Source organism: Alternaria arbusti, assembly GCF_024043155.1.
Source record: "Alternaria arbusti strain BMP 1465 chromosome Unknown scaffold_4, whole genome shotgun sequence".
Lineage (NCBI taxonomy): Eukaryota > Fungi > Ascomycota > Dothideomycetes > Pleosporales > Pleosporaceae > Alternaria > Alternaria arbusti.
The window spans coordinates 834,724-850,937 of record NW_026249944.1 but is presented as its reverse complement, the minus strand read 5'-3'; the positions used below and the strand labels follow the sequence as shown (position 1 = coordinate 850,937).

At 52.1% G+C, this 16,214-nt stretch overlaps 5 protein-coding genes across 5 annotated transcripts; 3 read left to right on the top strand and 2 right to left on the bottom strand.

The window, feature by feature from the left end:
* Positions 1 to 154: 154 nt before the first annotated feature.
* Positions 155 to 1,703, top strand: J4E86_003921 (uncharacterized protein; the record flags this gene model as incomplete). The annotated part of the gene is made up of 3 exons (XM_051444470.1): positions 155 to 425; positions 476 to 1,324; positions 1,375 to 1,703. 3 exons carry the CDS (start codon positions 155 to 157, stop codon positions 1,701 to 1,703), a joined length of 1,449 nt encoding a protein of 482 aa, XP_051304095.1.
* A 312-nt stretch (positions 1,704 to 2,015) lies between these two features.
* On the bottom strand, positions 2,016 to 4,125 carry J4E86_003920 (uncharacterized protein; the record flags this gene model as incomplete). Its single annotated transcript, XM_051444469.1, has 2 exons — positions 2,016 to 3,707; positions 3,754 to 4,125. 2 exons carry the CDS (start codon positions 4,123 to 4,125, stop codon positions 2,016 to 2,018), a joined length of 2,064 nt encoding a protein of 687 aa, XP_051304094.1.
* A 607-nt stretch (positions 4,126 to 4,732) lies between these two features.
* Positions 4,733 to 6,424, top strand: J4E86_003919 (uncharacterized protein; the record flags this gene model as incomplete). The annotated part of the gene is made up of 2 exons (XM_051444468.1): positions 4,733 to 5,554; positions 5,603 to 6,424. 2 exons carry the CDS (start codon positions 4,733 to 4,735, stop codon positions 6,422 to 6,424), a joined length of 1,644 nt encoding a protein of 547 aa, XP_051304093.1.
* Positions 6,425 to 7,840: 1,416 nt separating this feature from the next.
* J4E86_003918 (uncharacterized protein) lies at positions 7,841 to 11,255 on the bottom strand (the record flags this gene model as incomplete). Its single annotated transcript, XM_051444467.1, has 3 exons — positions 7,841 to 9,417; positions 9,467 to 10,701; positions 10,744 to 11,255. 3 exons carry the CDS (start codon positions 11,253 to 11,255, stop codon positions 7,841 to 7,843), a joined length of 3,324 nt encoding a protein of 1,107 aa, XP_051304092.1.
* A 2,429-nt stretch (positions 11,256 to 13,684) lies between these two features.
* Positions 13,685 to 14,483, top strand: J4E86_003917 (uncharacterized protein; the record flags this gene model as incomplete). The annotated part of the gene is made up of 2 exons (XM_051444466.1): positions 13,685 to 14,263; positions 14,316 to 14,483. 2 exons carry the CDS (start codon positions 13,685 to 13,687, stop codon positions 14,481 to 14,483), a joined length of 747 nt encoding a protein of 248 aa, XP_051304091.1.
* Positions 14,484 to 16,214: the final 1,731 nt, after the last annotated feature.

Here is a 16,214-nt window from a genome sequence, read left to right as displayed (position 1 = left end):
GCACAGACCACGAAATTTCTACGTTCGCCGCCGTAAACCTCGGCATGCACGTACAGGACGGACTACTTCACATCCGTCACGGTAATCGCTGACACATCCTTGGTGGATACTATTCCGCTTTCCAGTTGCACGTCTAGAAAATTAATCATCAAGCATGGCCAAGCGGAAACGCAGCGCGAATGCGCAACTGCAGGCTGCAAAGAAGCAGTACCCGAACAGCATTCCAAGTCCACCACAAGATGCGAATCCACTCGAGCCAGCAAGCGTACATTCGGTCATCTCATCTGAAGAGATTGAGGTCGCGATTGAGACATTACAAACGCTATCCGCACATCCCTTACTGATCAAGTCAAAAGCGTGCAAAGACCTGAGGACTGCTGTATACGACTTCCGTCAAGCATGTACTACCGGCCTGAACTCAGCTGGTATGTCTGATATCTTGGGTTTCGACATCGAAGACTAAGCGTAAGAATAGATGGCAGTAACCTCACTGCGCGCATATCAGGTGCGCTCACAGACGCCAAGTACACAGAAGCCGTCATCCTGTTGGCAGAGATGCGCATCAGGAAAGACACCCCAACACTAGGTGCTCTTTGTCGCTGGGTGCGTACTCTGGACGTAGTCTCCGGACTGTCGATTCATGTGCAGGTCCCTAGTCATACAGTAGTCGGTACGAATGCGCAAAACGACCAACTGATCGGCGTGCTGGACTCAATATTGCGAGTTACGGGTCCGACAGACACCACAGCCCACGGCATAGATATCCCATCAGGTATCTCATTGCAAGACACTTGGGATCTGCGTGGGACCAGCAAGCCCACTCGTCAAGTACGGAAAAGCGTCGAGGACAAAAGCATCTTCAACTCATGCTCCCCCGACCTCAAGGACCGCTTCCGCATCATCGAAACTACCGCCGGTCTGCAGCGCAAGCCACCGAACCTTCACCCTGCAATCCTTTACGCGTCCCAAGACGACGCTGTGCTGCTCGGCAAAGGACCCAAGGCAGAATGCTTCAAGCACCCAATTGTGCCCAACCTCCGACTGATCAAGGACGTACTCTCTCCAGAGGAATGCTCCGCCATCATCGCAGCCGGCGAAACTATAGAGTTCATCCCCGATGCGCCGATGCGACCGCAAGGTGAAGACACTAGTGTGTTAGCACACAACTTCTACTGGATCGTCGACCAAGCATTCCACGACAAGCTCTGGGAAAGAGTGAAGGCGTTTGTGCCGGACAGCGTGGCTGGCAAGAAAGTCCGCGGTATCAACCGACGCTTCAGAGTGTACAGATACGTGCCTGGTGCTGAGTATCGTATGCATATCGGTTCGTAGATTCTGAACAGACCAAAATGATCCATATGCTAACTCTGGCAGATGGCGCTTGGCCACCCTCAGGTATCGATCCCGTCACTGATGCTTACAAATACGATGCGTCGCCAGCCGACGCGCGCCAGTCGTCTCTCTTCACCTTCCTTATCTACCTGAACGACGAGTTCAAGGGTGGAGAGACGACTTTCTTCGTTCCTAGTGTTAAGGAGGGCGTTATTAACGCTTACCCTGTAAAGCCTATCATGGGCAGTGTCGCGGTATTTCCACACGGCGAGGCGCAAGGAGCGCTACTTCACGAAGGCACGGGGGTTGTTGAGGGTGCGAAGTATGTTATTAGAACGGATGTTGAGTATGATGTCGACAGTACAGCCTGAGGAGCTGCGCTTCATGTCGTACTATAGCAGGGACGGCCGCGCAATTTCGCATGATGTCTGCAGAAACACATCACAACAAAAATATCAGAAGGAGGATACAACTCAGTTTCGTGCAGCAGACAGATCCCATATCGTCATTTCCAGTCATCCAGAACGTGCTATGTAGTCATGCTAACCCCCAAGTCCCGACCCAATATCGTTTTCCCCCAAAGAAAAATGGACAAACCACATCATGTGTATAGAACATCGTCACAAGAAAAACCTTGAACCTAGATACCATCAAACGCCTCCCTAGTAGAAAAGCACGGAACCCTAATAAGCAACACCACTAACCTTCCTCTGCGTCATCCCACTCCACCCACCGCCTCTCCCCTCCTCAGCAATTTTCCCACTAACATCTCTCCTGCGTCCCGGGGTACCCAGATCCGACTCGTCAAACTCATACGGGTTGATGTAATCGACACCGGAGCGGCTGACGACGCGCGGCGACTGGCCCTGCTTGGGTGTGTAGTTCGCCTCGCCCGTGCGCTTGATACTCGTGTAACTCTTCTTGTGCAGCGTGAACGGCGAGTTAGTCACGTTGTTGTGCGTGGGGACGGGAGGAGGAGTGTTGACGGCGTATTGTTTTGTGGCGCTGGGGAAGTGGTTGGGTTGTTGGCGGAAGGAGCCTTTTGTGGGGGAGGGAGAGTTGGAGGCGCTGCGCACGCCTTCGGTCGCGGCTTGGAGGTTGCCGTAGTACCGCGATTTCGGGGTGCCGGAGCGGGAGTGCGAGCGGTCGAACGTCTTTTCGGTGGAGATGGAGGTTGTGGTCTTGGTGCGCTGGAGGCTGGGTGGGGGAGGGGAGGTGGCTTTGTAAGGGTCGTAGAAGGTGGCTGTGCCGGGGGGAGATGGCGGGTTTTGGCTGAGGGGGTTCATGCGTAGAGGTTCGGGTGCCTCGGGCTCTTCTTCGTAGTCGGAGACGTCGTCGTAGGGTGAGACAGTGTTGTAGCCGTTGTTCGCGTTTGAGGGGAACATCGTCTGCTTGGGCGCCGGGTAGTGGTCGTGGTGCTCATCTTCCTCGTCAGGATGCACGAACCAGTTGTCGTTCTTGAGGCTTTGCTGGGAATTACGCTGGAGGGAGAGATCACCAGTCGCTTCTTGTTTGGAAGAGCGTGCAGTTCCGGGAGGAGTGTGGAAGGATTCCTTCGAGGACGACGAGGTAACGTGGGATCCGGCACGAGAGTGACGCTTGATGTTCGCTTGTTGAGAGAGCATAGACTTGCGTTGGGCCAATGTCTGATCGTCTTCCTCGTCGTTGAGTAGATCGTCACGGTGGTTGAGCTCTTTGCGGGACTGGTATGCGGAAGGAGGCTGAGAGTACATGGAGAAGCGCTCCCTGGATTGGCGAGCTGAAGCAGGTGTGTGAGGCGAATACGTAGTCTCCGAGTCTGTTCGCGTGTGCATGAATGCGACCTGGTTCTTGGTAGGACTTGGAACATCGCTGTAGATGTACGAAGGAGTCTTAGAATCGCGGCGATCTCCAGCAATGGTACTCTGGTCACTGAATCTCTTCTCTTGGTCCGACGTAAGAGGTGTAATGGCTGAGATTGAAGAGTTCTTGTGCTTGTGCTTGGTCTTTCTGCGCGAAGTCAGGTTGTCCTCAAGCGGGTTCATGTCCGGTGGCAGCTTCGAGATCTTCCTGAAGAGGATAGCCAAGTACAGATCAATGGCGGTTGAGAGGACGTGGAGGCCGCCGGTAGCAATTGCGGTGATCCATGTTGTCAACAGGACTATGTTTGTCTCATTGTCTGTAGGGAACATGGTGCGCCACCGCCCAAGTGTTCCGGCATCCATATCGGAGTTGCGACGAGCCATGAGTACGGTGAAGACGTAGAACGGGATAAAGCCGGCGTCGGTAACGAGAGCAAAGAAGTGGTAGCTGGCAGAGCTTCCGGCTGGTCGCGTCTTGGGATTACGGACTAGATGGTATATCGCGTATAGACAAACGATGAGGTCCACACCGGGCTGTTTGTGTTAGCGAAGTTTTAAATGTTGACTGAGTTGTGCATACCGGTATCCTCAAAATGTAGCCCTCTGTATCTTGCGCACCTCGAATGAAGATACCGCACAGCATGATGCCAATTGCGCCAAGCAGAGTGAGGATCTTCAGACTGAACTGGATCCATCGCGCAATGTCGATGAAGACTTTCGTCTTCGGGCTCATTTCCTTCGCGTGTGTGTTACCATACGGAAGGATGAGGTAGCTGTCCGGGTGCTTGTTGAAGTCGATGTAAGGACCTTCCTGCTTCTTCTTCGGTGGTGGAGGAGGCATGCGACTAGCCATGGTGACTGCCTTTGGATTGAACGTCGACCGGGTGGGGTCGGTGTCAATCATGGAATCCCTCGACGCTGCGTACATATGGGGCTGCCAGCGGCCTGCCATTGTTGCGATGGAGAGCGAGAAGTAACGAAGGAAGGAAGTTCTGCTGCACACGACCGTCAGAACAGAAGGTGAGAGACGTCTTCTCGCTTATTAGCAAAGAGATGCAAATGCTGGTTGATAGCTGACATGGGCCCACGCGGGGACCTGGGGTGATATGTATGTAAATATGGGGTTGTCATGACAACAATCAATATCGACCAATGTAGATCCAGAACGGCTCATGACGTGAGGAAGCACGGATGGGATGGGTTTAGGCATTGACTAGTCGCAGCCACGAGCGGCTGAAACCTGTATTAGCCAGGAACATGTGGGGGCCCAATGAGTTGCAGCAAGGAATTGTGGTCAGGTTTGCTTTGTCGGTGGTTTGAGCGGCACGTTGGGCGGAGGAGAGGCCCAACAACACCATGGTCATATCATGGTAAACATGAAGCATTGAGTCGGACTTCCTGTTGCTCATCATGATGCCAGTGTGAATCTGATGGTCGCGGCGTTGCATGGATCCAAGGTTGGGTGCCATTGACTTCGGGAGCGCCATCTGGTGGACCTTAGTCATCTCGAAGCTCCTCGTGCGGCGATCGCCGCTATCAGATGCAAGGACCTTCACACCATGCACCTTGTCCGGCACCTACAGAGGACGCCCTATGTTTGCGCTAGCTGCACTCAACGCATATCAAGCGCGTCGGCTCCGATAATACGCGACCATGGTACCTTGAAGCATGTGAGGGCGATCAGCACGATACGATATCGGACAACAAAGCCGTCTCCATACAACAGCGCATCTGCAACACCAAGACCACTTCGCAATGCCTACAGCACGACTGCAAGCGCGCGCGGGCGCCTTCGCGTCGCAGTCATCGGCTCTGGACCGGCAGGCTTCTACACGGCATACCGGTTGATGAACAAGAACCAAGATGCCGTCGTTGACATGTACGAGCAACTTCCTGTGCCCTATGGGCTTGTCCGCTACGGTGTCGCGCCGGACCATCCAGAGGTCAAGAACTGCCAGGACACATTCGAGGAGGTCGCGCAATCGCCGCGCTTCAACTATATTGGCAATGTGAGGGTTGGCCACGATGTCGAATTGGCCAAGATGAAGCCCCACTACGACGCGATACTGTTCTCATACGGCGCAAGTGAAGATAGGCAATTGGGAATCCCGGGAGAGGATCTGCCGGGTGTGTACTCGGCCAGGTCTTTCGTGGGATGGTACAATGCGCTGCCGCAGTTTCGGAGCCTGGAACCCAATCTCCAAGCTGGCGAACAGGCAGTCGTCATAGGGCAGGGCAATGTGGCGCTGGATGTTGCGCGGATATTGCTCAGCCCTGTTGACAGTCTACGGCATACCGACATCTCGGAGCAGGCTATCCAAACTCTATCAGAGAGTCGGGTGCGGTCCGTGAGGGTCGTTGGCCGGCGTGGGCCAATACAGGTACGTCTCACTATTCGCATGCATTGATACATCGCTTACCAGAGCCAGGCTGCCTTCACTGTCAAGGAAGCTCGCGAGCTCATGAACATCCCCTCCGTCACCTTCGAACCAATCGACCGCTCCCTCTACCCACCCGAGATCAAGAAGCTCCCCCGAGTACAAAAGCGGATAGCTGAAGTCCTTCTCAAGGGTAGCAAGGCTACTAAAGAGGAAGCGTCTCGGTCATGGGCCCTTGACTTCATGCAAGCGCCCAAGTCTATGCGCGCAGACGCCAGCCACCTGTCGTCAATCGCCTTTACGATACAACAATTCGTCCCCGACGCCAGTCCCTTCGACCAACGAGCCCGCGTCGCACCTACAAACGAAGAGACATCGCTAGAGGCCTCGCTGGCTTTTAGATCCGTAGGATACAAGTCAACAGGTCTACCTGGTCTGTCTGACATCGGCGTACCTTTCGATGAGAAGCTCGGCATGATACCCAACGACATGCACGGTCGTGTTATCACACCATCGGCGGGGCCTGGCAGCTTGACAGCCGGTCACGTCCATGGCTTATACTGTGCGGGCTGGGTCAAGCGTGGACCGACCGGCGTCATCGCTAGTACCATGCAAGATGCCTTTGCATCTGCAGATATCATTGTGCAGGACTGGGAGGCCGAAGTACCGTTTTTGAACGATACCAACGGCGACAACAGAAGCACAGGGCTTGGCTGGGATGGCATCAAAGATGAAGTTACTAGTACACGACCACTCAGTTGGTCGGATTGGAAGAAGATTGATGAGGCCGAACGAGCTAGAGGCAAGAACAAAGGGAAAGAGAGGGAGAAGTTTCAGAGCGTGGAGGAGATGCTCAAAGTTTTGGATGCATGAAGTCATGCTTTGAAATTTTTTAGACACATGTATGCATGGCGTATTGACCCGCTAGGTGCTTCTCTCCCGCCAGACATGTAGGTGAAGTTGGCAGCCTTCTGAAGTGTGCTTGTTGTACATGTTCATGTCGTGTTTTGTCTCTCACAGACATCAAAATATAGCCTGCATCAACACATTCTGGTTTTGATATGATTTGTCAACAGGTGGCGCAAGTCTTTTGGTCAGTATTCGGCCTGCCAGCACAAGTGACGCCTTCTGAACGCGAGCATTTTGTTTGCATGTATGGTGCACAGAGCCAGACGCAAGTCATGTAATCGTCGTCTTCCGTTTTTGAAAGGCAGAAGCTCTCACATCCACTGCCTTGTTTAGGTTTTTGGAACTATGTGGTAGCGATTGGTGTGTAGAAGATTTCTCCAGGCATCGTTGAAGGTTTATATAGCCTGACAGGCCGACTGATGAGGTCGAAAATGTACGGATTGAACATATGCATCGCGATGTGCCGTCGCAAGGTGTTCTTCTCATACACCGGTCCTATGTTGTTTGCCTTTCTTCGGCACAAGCCATGATTGATGTCTTCCCGTCTTTTGGAAAAACAGCACCAAGGAACACATGTCAACGATCTGGATGACTTTGAATTTTCGCGTTAGGGAGGAGAACATGTACACGCCACCAAGCTGATTTTACACGCGCGTGCAGCAACCAGCAGCATGTACGCGGTGTATACTCTTTTTGGAGTATAGAATGTAGCCGCTGCGAGTCGGATACTCCAGGCCCACCAACATGAAAAGAACAACACCTTTCTTTTTGGTTTCCGACATGCGTTTCGTATCTTCTCTTTTGAGAGGCAGCGCCGCAAAGCATCCGTTGGTTTGATAAAAGTTTTGGGAGAGCAGAGCTTAGAAGAATCGTCATGGAAGAATACGAATCTGATTTTGGAGCAAGGCGGAGGCAGCGACCGACATCATCTTAACCATCTTTCTTTTGAGGTATCGAGAAAGAGTAGAACATTTCAAAGTCGGATGTTGGGAGACGATCATGACAAGTAACCATGGGAGGAGTTTTTCGAGCTCAGTCTCATAACAGAATAAGGATGTTCTTTTTGGAAGCAGACAGGAAGGCCGCAGACATAGTTTGATCTCGGTCGCGTTTTGATAAATATTCCAGAAGACTTTGTGCGATGAAGAGTGAACACAGAGTATGAAGGACGGGTTTATGTACTCGGCGAACGGCCGCTAGCGGCATCACGGATACTGCCGGGTCTACGACGACATGGTCCACATTCTTTCATATCACTATCGAGCTTCATTATGACATACATGGCCTTCAACAGCGTAGTTCAATCAGATCTATTGGTATTTCTATCATACATCATGGTATACATGCGGCTTGTCCTGCCTCCAATGTCCTTCATCTCTTTCATCGGTTCCCAAAACCCATGAAACTATCCCTCACAGGCACATTCCCATCTATCGGCCTGCTATACCTACTGCTAACAGTCTTCTGCGTCCTCGTCGTCATATACAAACTCGCCGGCATTGGTGGAGGCCACAGATCCTGGACGGTGACGCCAGTCATCCTCGGTCCGGTAGCGGCTGCCATTGGGGGCCGGGGAGACAGCAATGGATCAAAGACCCCCGAGGATGGACGACGTTCTCCGTATGTAGTTGACCTGTTGTAGAACTCTTCGTCGCCATAATTCATACTCTGGACAGGGTATGTGTAACCTCCAGTTTTGGGGTTGTAGATGCCGCGCTCCTGGTAGTTGATCCGCTCTTCGGGTGAGAGGAAGTTGTCGTCTTGTGTATCTGGCTCATTGATGCTTCCTTCTTTCCTGAAGTTGAAGGGAGTGCTGATGCCGTTGTCTTCGGAGCCTTTGAGCTCTTCGGTCTTTCGTTGTGTGAGTTTGGGTTTGGTGGTGATCAATCTGGAAACCGATAGCGGGTCTTTCCTGTCGAAACCGAACGTGGCCATCGTGTCGCTTCGTTTGAGACCACTAGACCCAACAGTCGTTGTTCGAGTAATTCCAGCTGCCTCTTTCTTGGCGATGTGTTGTTCCAACCAGGCTCGGATACCAACTAATGCCGTGGCACTGATTTGTATCATCAAGAGTAAACTCACAAGACCGGCAACGCTCGCTGAGGTTAGCACCGCGTCAGCGACGCAAAGCGATATGGCACGGAGTGTGGCAAAACCCTGCAAGAAGGCGAATTGGGCGAGGCCCAGAAGTAGTTGGGTACTGATACCACTGATGAGGTAGATGCGTTGTGGTGTCTTCGCAACCGCGATAGGGCCTTTAATGCCGGCGAATGCTGCGGGCGAGGGATGTGGGAGCTCTGTACGAAGACGAACAATGGAGAATCCCACTGCTGGGAAGTGGAATATGAGGCAGATGAGACCCATGATGCCATGCGTGTCGCGGAAATGACTGGCGCTTCCCATACCGACGATTCCGAGGACGATACCAGTGATGCCTAGAATGGCGAAAGTAATCAGAAAGCCCATTCGCCATTTCCTGTTCTTGGCTTCATCCACTGGGAAGCCAGTCAGGACTGAGAATCGCCAGACTACGCCCAGGACAAGGTACAATGGAAGGAAGGTGAGAAAAGCGAGGCCAGCGAACAGAACGTGTAGTCCCGTAATGACTGCGAATGGGACGAGCGCCAGGCCATTGATCTTCACACTCTGGCTTTCAATAACAATCTCGAACATGTTTCCTTCTGACGACACTGTAAAGGGTCCTCGGGGTAATGCCTGCAGCACCGTTGGATCGAGAGTTTGACCAAGCTGAGCCATCGCTTTGTTCATCATAGTAGCGTTCGCTTTGGCCGCGGCCATAGCACCGAAAGCTGCGGACGCGATGCCGCCGATTCCCTGGCATGTGAGAGTATCGACCAATTTCTGTGCGCCTTTCTGCGCCGTGGCGGGGTCGATAGCTATAGGGAATTGGCTGGCTCCGACTTGAGATTGACGAGCGGCAATCGGACTAGATGCCACTGCGATGTGTCAGTGTATGCAACAACTCAGCTGGCAGCAATTCCTTACCTACACTGGAATCCTCGTGGAACTCTCCGACAATGCTTCGACGTGACGGAGGAGCCATATCAGACTTTGACATGCCCTGTGTGAGGTTTCTGACGATCTCCGCAACCAATATCGTCGCTTTGCCGGTAAGCCCTCGCGCAAAGCCAACAGCCGAGCCGTTCAACGTATCGTTGAACTGTGTTGGAGCCAAAACTGGCACATTGTCGTATGCAGTATCCGGGAGATCGCCACTGATCAAGTTCTTGACCCCTCCGACAGAATACATCGCGCTCACAACGCCTTCGATGGTACCTCTAGCGAAGCCTTCCGCTGCCTTCGCACCATCGATACTCTGCAATGCTTGAGGTGGGTTATTTGCGATGAACGATTTCGCTTGCTGGATGGCGGTACCATTGATGAGCAAGTTGGAGAACAGGTTTTGCGTAAAGCCTTCCGCAGCCAAAGCCGTTTGTTCGTTGTCGCCGTCAATGTTACTAGCGATCATTGGTGGAGCATCCACTGCCTTGAAGTTCATTCCGATGGCAATCCCCATACCTATACCCGCACCAGCTCCCGCGACCATAGGTCGGAGCATAGCTTGGAGCTCGGTCATATTGGGGAAGGCTGTCATAGACGAAATGTCGAGGTTTGAGAAGTTGCTGCCCTGAATGAACGACTGGCTAAGGCCTCTGGCAAAATGCTTTACAGTTCTCGGAAAGTCTATCGTGTCTGCTGTAGGGTCCACGGATTGTCGCTTCTGATTCTCAGATCCTGATGGTTGCGATGCTGTCAAACCCAAGCCGTTTCTTGCGCCTTCTCCTAGGCCCAGCCCTGCTGCTGCCGCGATCTTGGGAAGATTCTGCATGAAGCTCGAGACACCGGAACTGTTTCCCAGGCTCTTGATAGTGGCTCGAAGATCAATGTTGGATACAATCGGCATTGCAACTCCAAGGCCGAAATTTCCAGCCAGACCCTCAATGCTCGAATCGGATGAAGGCGCGAAACGTTGCTCTGTCAGACCAAAGCCTACCGCAGTCGCGTTTCCGATGCCAGATGCCAGGGCAAAAGCCGCAGGAGCGAGAGAGAAACTGTTGTTATCGAAGGAAGGGGTGATTTGCCTCGATAGGCCGTTTCCAAGTTGCTGAGCGGCGAGATTCGCACCACTTGCTGAAGCGTTGTAGGCGGTGGCGATATTTGAAGCTATCGCGTTGGCTTGCTCCATGTCGGTCAAGTTGAGAGCAGTCGTTGTACCCATGCTGCTAATGTTAGCTTGTTCATTGTGATGGGCGCCTACGTACCCTAGACCTATACCCAGAAACAAAGCGGGTGTACCGAGGGAGCCCACCATCAAGTCTCCTAGACTGCCCAGTACACCAGCCAATCCACCCGTGAGGTTCAACCCGCCTATACCACCAGCACCCGTCAGATCTCGAAAAGTAGTACTGATGTCATCTTGTAAATCCCGCCTCTTCAGTTCGGACTCCTGTTTCGACCGAACGTTCTTGATACCATCCGTGAGATTGGTGCCAAAGCTTTGGAGGCCTTCCAGGCGGAGTCTCTCACCAACATCACTGGATGATTGTGCGATAGCTTCTGTGAGCGATAAGAGCGCACTACGCAGCCTTACGTCTTGGTTGAGCGCATCGATAGTCTGTGTAGAGAAGATTGCTGTGAGACTGTCTGGGTATTGTTCGCTAGCGAATGATCCCCGTGAGCCGAACCAAAAGGCAGCCGATGAGTAAAGCAAAAAGAAGGTCGTAAAGCATGCCAGTAGGTGCCAGACCGGCCTTTCAGAAGCAAACGCAAACATTATTATAAGGAAGTAGTGGGGTATCTCAAATACATGTGCAAGAAGAAACCAGAAGACGAAGGTGTCAATGGCGGTGGCCTGCCACAACACTCACTCAGGAACCAAGAGTAGGCGCCCGGCCAAGAGCCACAGCGATACTATATGTCGAGCAGAGTGGACATGGTGATGCTGTCCGGGGTGCCGTTCTTGAAACATCCTAGACGTAGAACTAGAAACGCTAGAAACATCAGAAACACGCCCACTTCATGTCGAACGTGCAGCATATCGAAGAGGCGCATTATGCGCTGGGGCCTGTTACTCTGTAATACTGAATCGTAGGTGAGAATAGCATTGCTGTGGATGGAAAGCTGCTCGCAGTGAACAAGTCTCACTGTAGAACAGTTCAGAGAAATATTCCTCCAGATTAAAGCCATCTAGCTGCCCGCATGATCGCAGAGCCCGACTGTGGCCGAGACCATCTCTCGACGTCGCACAGGGTGCTGAAGGAGCAATAAAACAGCATTGCAGAGGGCTTTACCTCTTTGCCGGGCTGTCCTAGTGGACATGATCATCCCGCGACCGGCCCGTTCGGTAATGCGACGATCTTGAAACATGAGACATTGGCCAATGACCATGGACAACATTGAAGCTGTGTGATGAGCATTTTACACGGCCAGTCAAGGTGCGAACAATCCCTGTAATGCTGGCGAATGGTAGTTGTCGAAGGACAAGAAGCGCGTGCCACCGAGCATTGCAATCCAGGATGCCTTCGCGAGCTCCGATGCTGAGGCTGCGTTCGTGGGTTAGCGACTGTGGAGCATGTGAAGTACCAGATTTGCATTCGTGGCACCCGCGACAAATCCGCGTTCTCTGTGACACGTGCAGACAGCTCTCCTGAAGCCGCAGGTGCTTGACAGTTCCCCGGCCATGTTACTTAGGCTGAGTAAGGTTCGGGTATCAGTGTCTATAGCGTTCGAACTCTCAGATTGAACGGGGCTGACACGATTGCGATGCTCATTTTCGGTAACGCGATGGTTGAAAGAGGTTATGGATGTGGACTGGACGGGTGAAGATGGAAGGAACACACGCGTCACGCGTCTCGTGTTGAGCAGCAGCTGACTAAGCGCACGTCCAGATGTCGGCTCATCGACGCTAAGACGCCGCGCCTTCCCACGTTCTGCTTCCATTCCACAACACGTAAATAGACAGCCATCTCTATCGCCTAGAGATGCAGTGCACCTACGATCTATCACATCTGTCTTTTCTCCAGCGATCCGAGCTGTTCAGAGCGTTCTCGATCGCCCCGCCCACTGTACGCCTCTGGCGCGGGTACACGAACCGGAGAGATGGCTTGTTTGTTCTAGGCCCAATTTCCTTTCTGTCGATACTCATCGGCCGCTTCTGTGTCTGATCTGTCACTGCACGATTGTGATTCGTACTCTGCAGACAGCCAAAGTCCTCAGTGCGGGTGATCTGCCTTCCCGCCGCGGAGTTGTAGCGCGACAGTTACCGCAACTGTCAACGCCACAAGCATGCACTACCCAATGTAGCGGTCCTTTTCCCCGCCCTCTCCCAAAAATCAACGTGGGCTATGACTATTGCCAAGCTTACTTCACATCTCAGCTCACTTCTTGAAAGCTTCACTCGTCCACATATCATCCTCGCCACTGTCGACTTTCAAACTAGGACTCCACTGCTGGACGGTATGCCGTCTCCGAGTGGGCCAGAGCTTTGGCCAAGCACAGGCGGTACTTGCCACGCTGATGTCGTTCACAGGTGTGAGGCATCACTTGTGGCCATCTTTCGCTGCCGCTTCGCTGCCGCTGTTGACTCAGCTTCTGGTGGAGAGGCTTTGCCAAGAGCGGCAGTGAAGCCTAGGCAAATGACGCGGAAGAAATGCAAATAGCCAAGAGATATTCAAGGGCCATGTTGCTGTCTGGGATGCCGTCATAAGTTCAATGGAGGCTCCGAGGAGGTCTCGTGTTATCTGCATACCTGTTCGTCTCTCCATGAAGAGGTAGATACACATTGAGTCTCTTCATCTCTTTCCAAGGCCGGAAAACGCAGTCGAAATGCTTCTCAAACCTTCAGCTTCATCATAACGTAACTACCAAGTCATGATAGAAGTGGCTTAGGTCAGGAGAATCTTTTCTAGAAAAGCTTGGTTCAGCTCCATGCCAGCGTATCGGTCTGGACAACGCCATGGCCTGAGCCGCAACATCATGGCTTCACTGCCGGGATACACCTCTTGCTTCTCACTGGAGAGGCTACTATCGGACCTCGTAGACCCTAGCATGCTGCACACGAAAGACATTGAATTGTACCTCCAGCATTTGAAATACAGAACTGTATAAGAAGGGCTCAGATCACCGAAATGTATCTCCATCAGCTTCAACTGCAACACCAAGTCACACACTTCAATCTCCAAGATCAACCAACTTCGAAGCAGAATGTCTCTATTCACTTTCACCTCCGCTCTTCTCACGGCCGCCGTGGCCATCACCTCTGTCCAAGCATCCCCATTCTCCGGGCTCGACACTCGCTCCTTCAATGGCCTACTAGCCCGTGATCTATCCGGCAAGATATGCAAGCCTTTTGTCTACGGAGCCAAGCGCACTCCAGTGGGTGGTGACGTCTGCGTATCATTTGCCGGCGACTCCCTAACCGTCACCTACCCTGACCTTTCCTCAGTCGGGGGAAGCTATGGAGATCTCCACGTCATCATTCGGCCAACCAGGTTCGACATCACAGCCCCCGGGCAGTGGCCATACAAGCTCGACAATGGCTACTGCACAAAATCTGGCACCTGCACCATCCCCATCCTTGACACTTGGCGGGCGTGTGGCTTGGATCTGTACATTGGTATTCATGCCGCCTTCATCCCCAAGACAGGATCAGCCAGCGAGACTGGCTACGCAAACGGAGACTGCATTGATCCCAAAAACAGCGGCAACTGCGCAAAGTACTTTGTCTTCAAGACCGAGTGCCAGTGTGTGGAGGTCACGAAATACGAGGAAGTCAAAACTTCGGTACGTGTTTTCTCTCGCAAGCAATGTGATATATGCTAACACGTTCAAACAGGCTGTTTACGTCAAGACAATTTATGAGACAAGCACAGTGTACTGCAGCACTACCCCTCCTGACGCAACTGCTACAGCTACTTGTAATGATGCCAAGGTCGGAGCAACAAAGGTTAAGACTGCGACGACGGAAGTTAAGGACTTCGCCTGCTCTACCCCAGCTTGGTGAAGATGAAAGAGAAGCTTCTCCGGTATGGTACGGATCTGAAGGACTTAGGCGCAATAACCAAGGATGGACTAGGGTTCGATTGATACTCAATGTACTGTAGAGCTCACACTCCTTACCAGACGCAAAACAATTTCCTGCAATGACTCCTGGAATCTTTCTGCGACTGATTGCATGGTATGAAGTGATCTCGCATTCCTATAACAACAGCTGGTACTTTATATCATATCACTCATCTTGCCTCGCATGATACAGCGCACGCATACCCTTACCCGACCCAAACCCATGAGTCACCTCCGAGTCATGATCTACTGAATCAGCATCAGCATCATCCCAATCCTCATCCTCTTCCCCATCACCAATAACAAACATATTCTGCAGCTTCTCCAATTGCTCCATATGATTCTCAGACATCGCCTTCCTTTCTTGAGCAGCACTCTCACGCATGGCAAGCGAGTCTTGACGCTCAATAGTCGTCCATGCTTCTTTTTCTTCTACTTCGACGTCCGTTTCACGTTCCAAGCCCGCAGGCTTTGTACCCGCAGGTAAAACAATAGCTATTGCTACATGGTTGATAATGTCTAGTGCTGAAGGAAGAGGACGATGGTACGGAGGTATGACTAGGTTACCAATGGTTTCGAAGTGGCTGAGGAGGGAGAAGCGAGGGTCCGGTATGGAGAGACGTTGGGATTCTACGTCTGCGGTAGTGAATACTGGGTTGGAACGGGGAGACTTGCGTCGCGAGAAAGTGTAAAGTCGGACCGGGTGGACGAAGATAAGAATTAGGAAGATGGTTATCAAGACAGCGCCTGCGCAGCTCGACACTATGGCACCGATTTGGTTGTGGGTCAGTGTCATGAGTGTTGGCCGGGGTAACGTTTGTGAATATGATAGCTCGAGGGGTTTTGGTGGGTTGAGATGAAGCATTGAGATAGAATTCATGTTGATAAGCTGGAGCGACCGTGTGTTGAACGTCTGGAGATGTAACCGCACAGTGATTGCCTCTTGGCCACATTGCGAGCCCAAATAACTTCTGGGAGTACGGCAGTGTCTAACCGATTCGACCAGTGGACCTCCTATACTGAGTTGCAATTGGTATGTCCGTGTCTAAAGTGAGGACGGGTCGTCGAGCCCGTTGCAAACTCCGTTCGATCTCCCGCTGGCGTTCTTCATTGGCCTTTCTCCGACGTCGATGTCGAAAGTAGCTTATGACTCCGATGACAATAGCTAAGATAGTTGCAGAGCCTAGTATGGAAACTATAATGATGATCGACTGGTTGGAGATGCCTTGAGGTTGCAATTCTTCGACTGACGCTTGAGCGGATGCATCAGCCAAATCGGCTTCTTGGATATGTGAGGTGAAACTTGATGTAGCCATCTTTTGGTAAAGCAGATGACATTTGGAATTGTGATTATGGTCTTCCAGAGTAGAGCAGGATTCTATAACAACCAAGAGCATGGCCGTGTATCGTCTTTGTTTGAAGAAGTTGCAGGTGACAAAGCCGTCAGTGCGCTTCGCCCAGTTGTATCACCGCAGATCACATTGCATACAAAGACGATGTACAAAACGTACTAATGGCGAGATTGATGCTGAGAAGTAATGGCCTGTTGCATCGATACGTACTCAAAATCCTACTTCGTCTTTGAATTTCTCCCACTGCGTTTGTCGAGCTTTCTTCTTCTCTTTGGCAATCCGCTTCCAGTGGGCTCTATAATCTTGAATGAACACTCTCG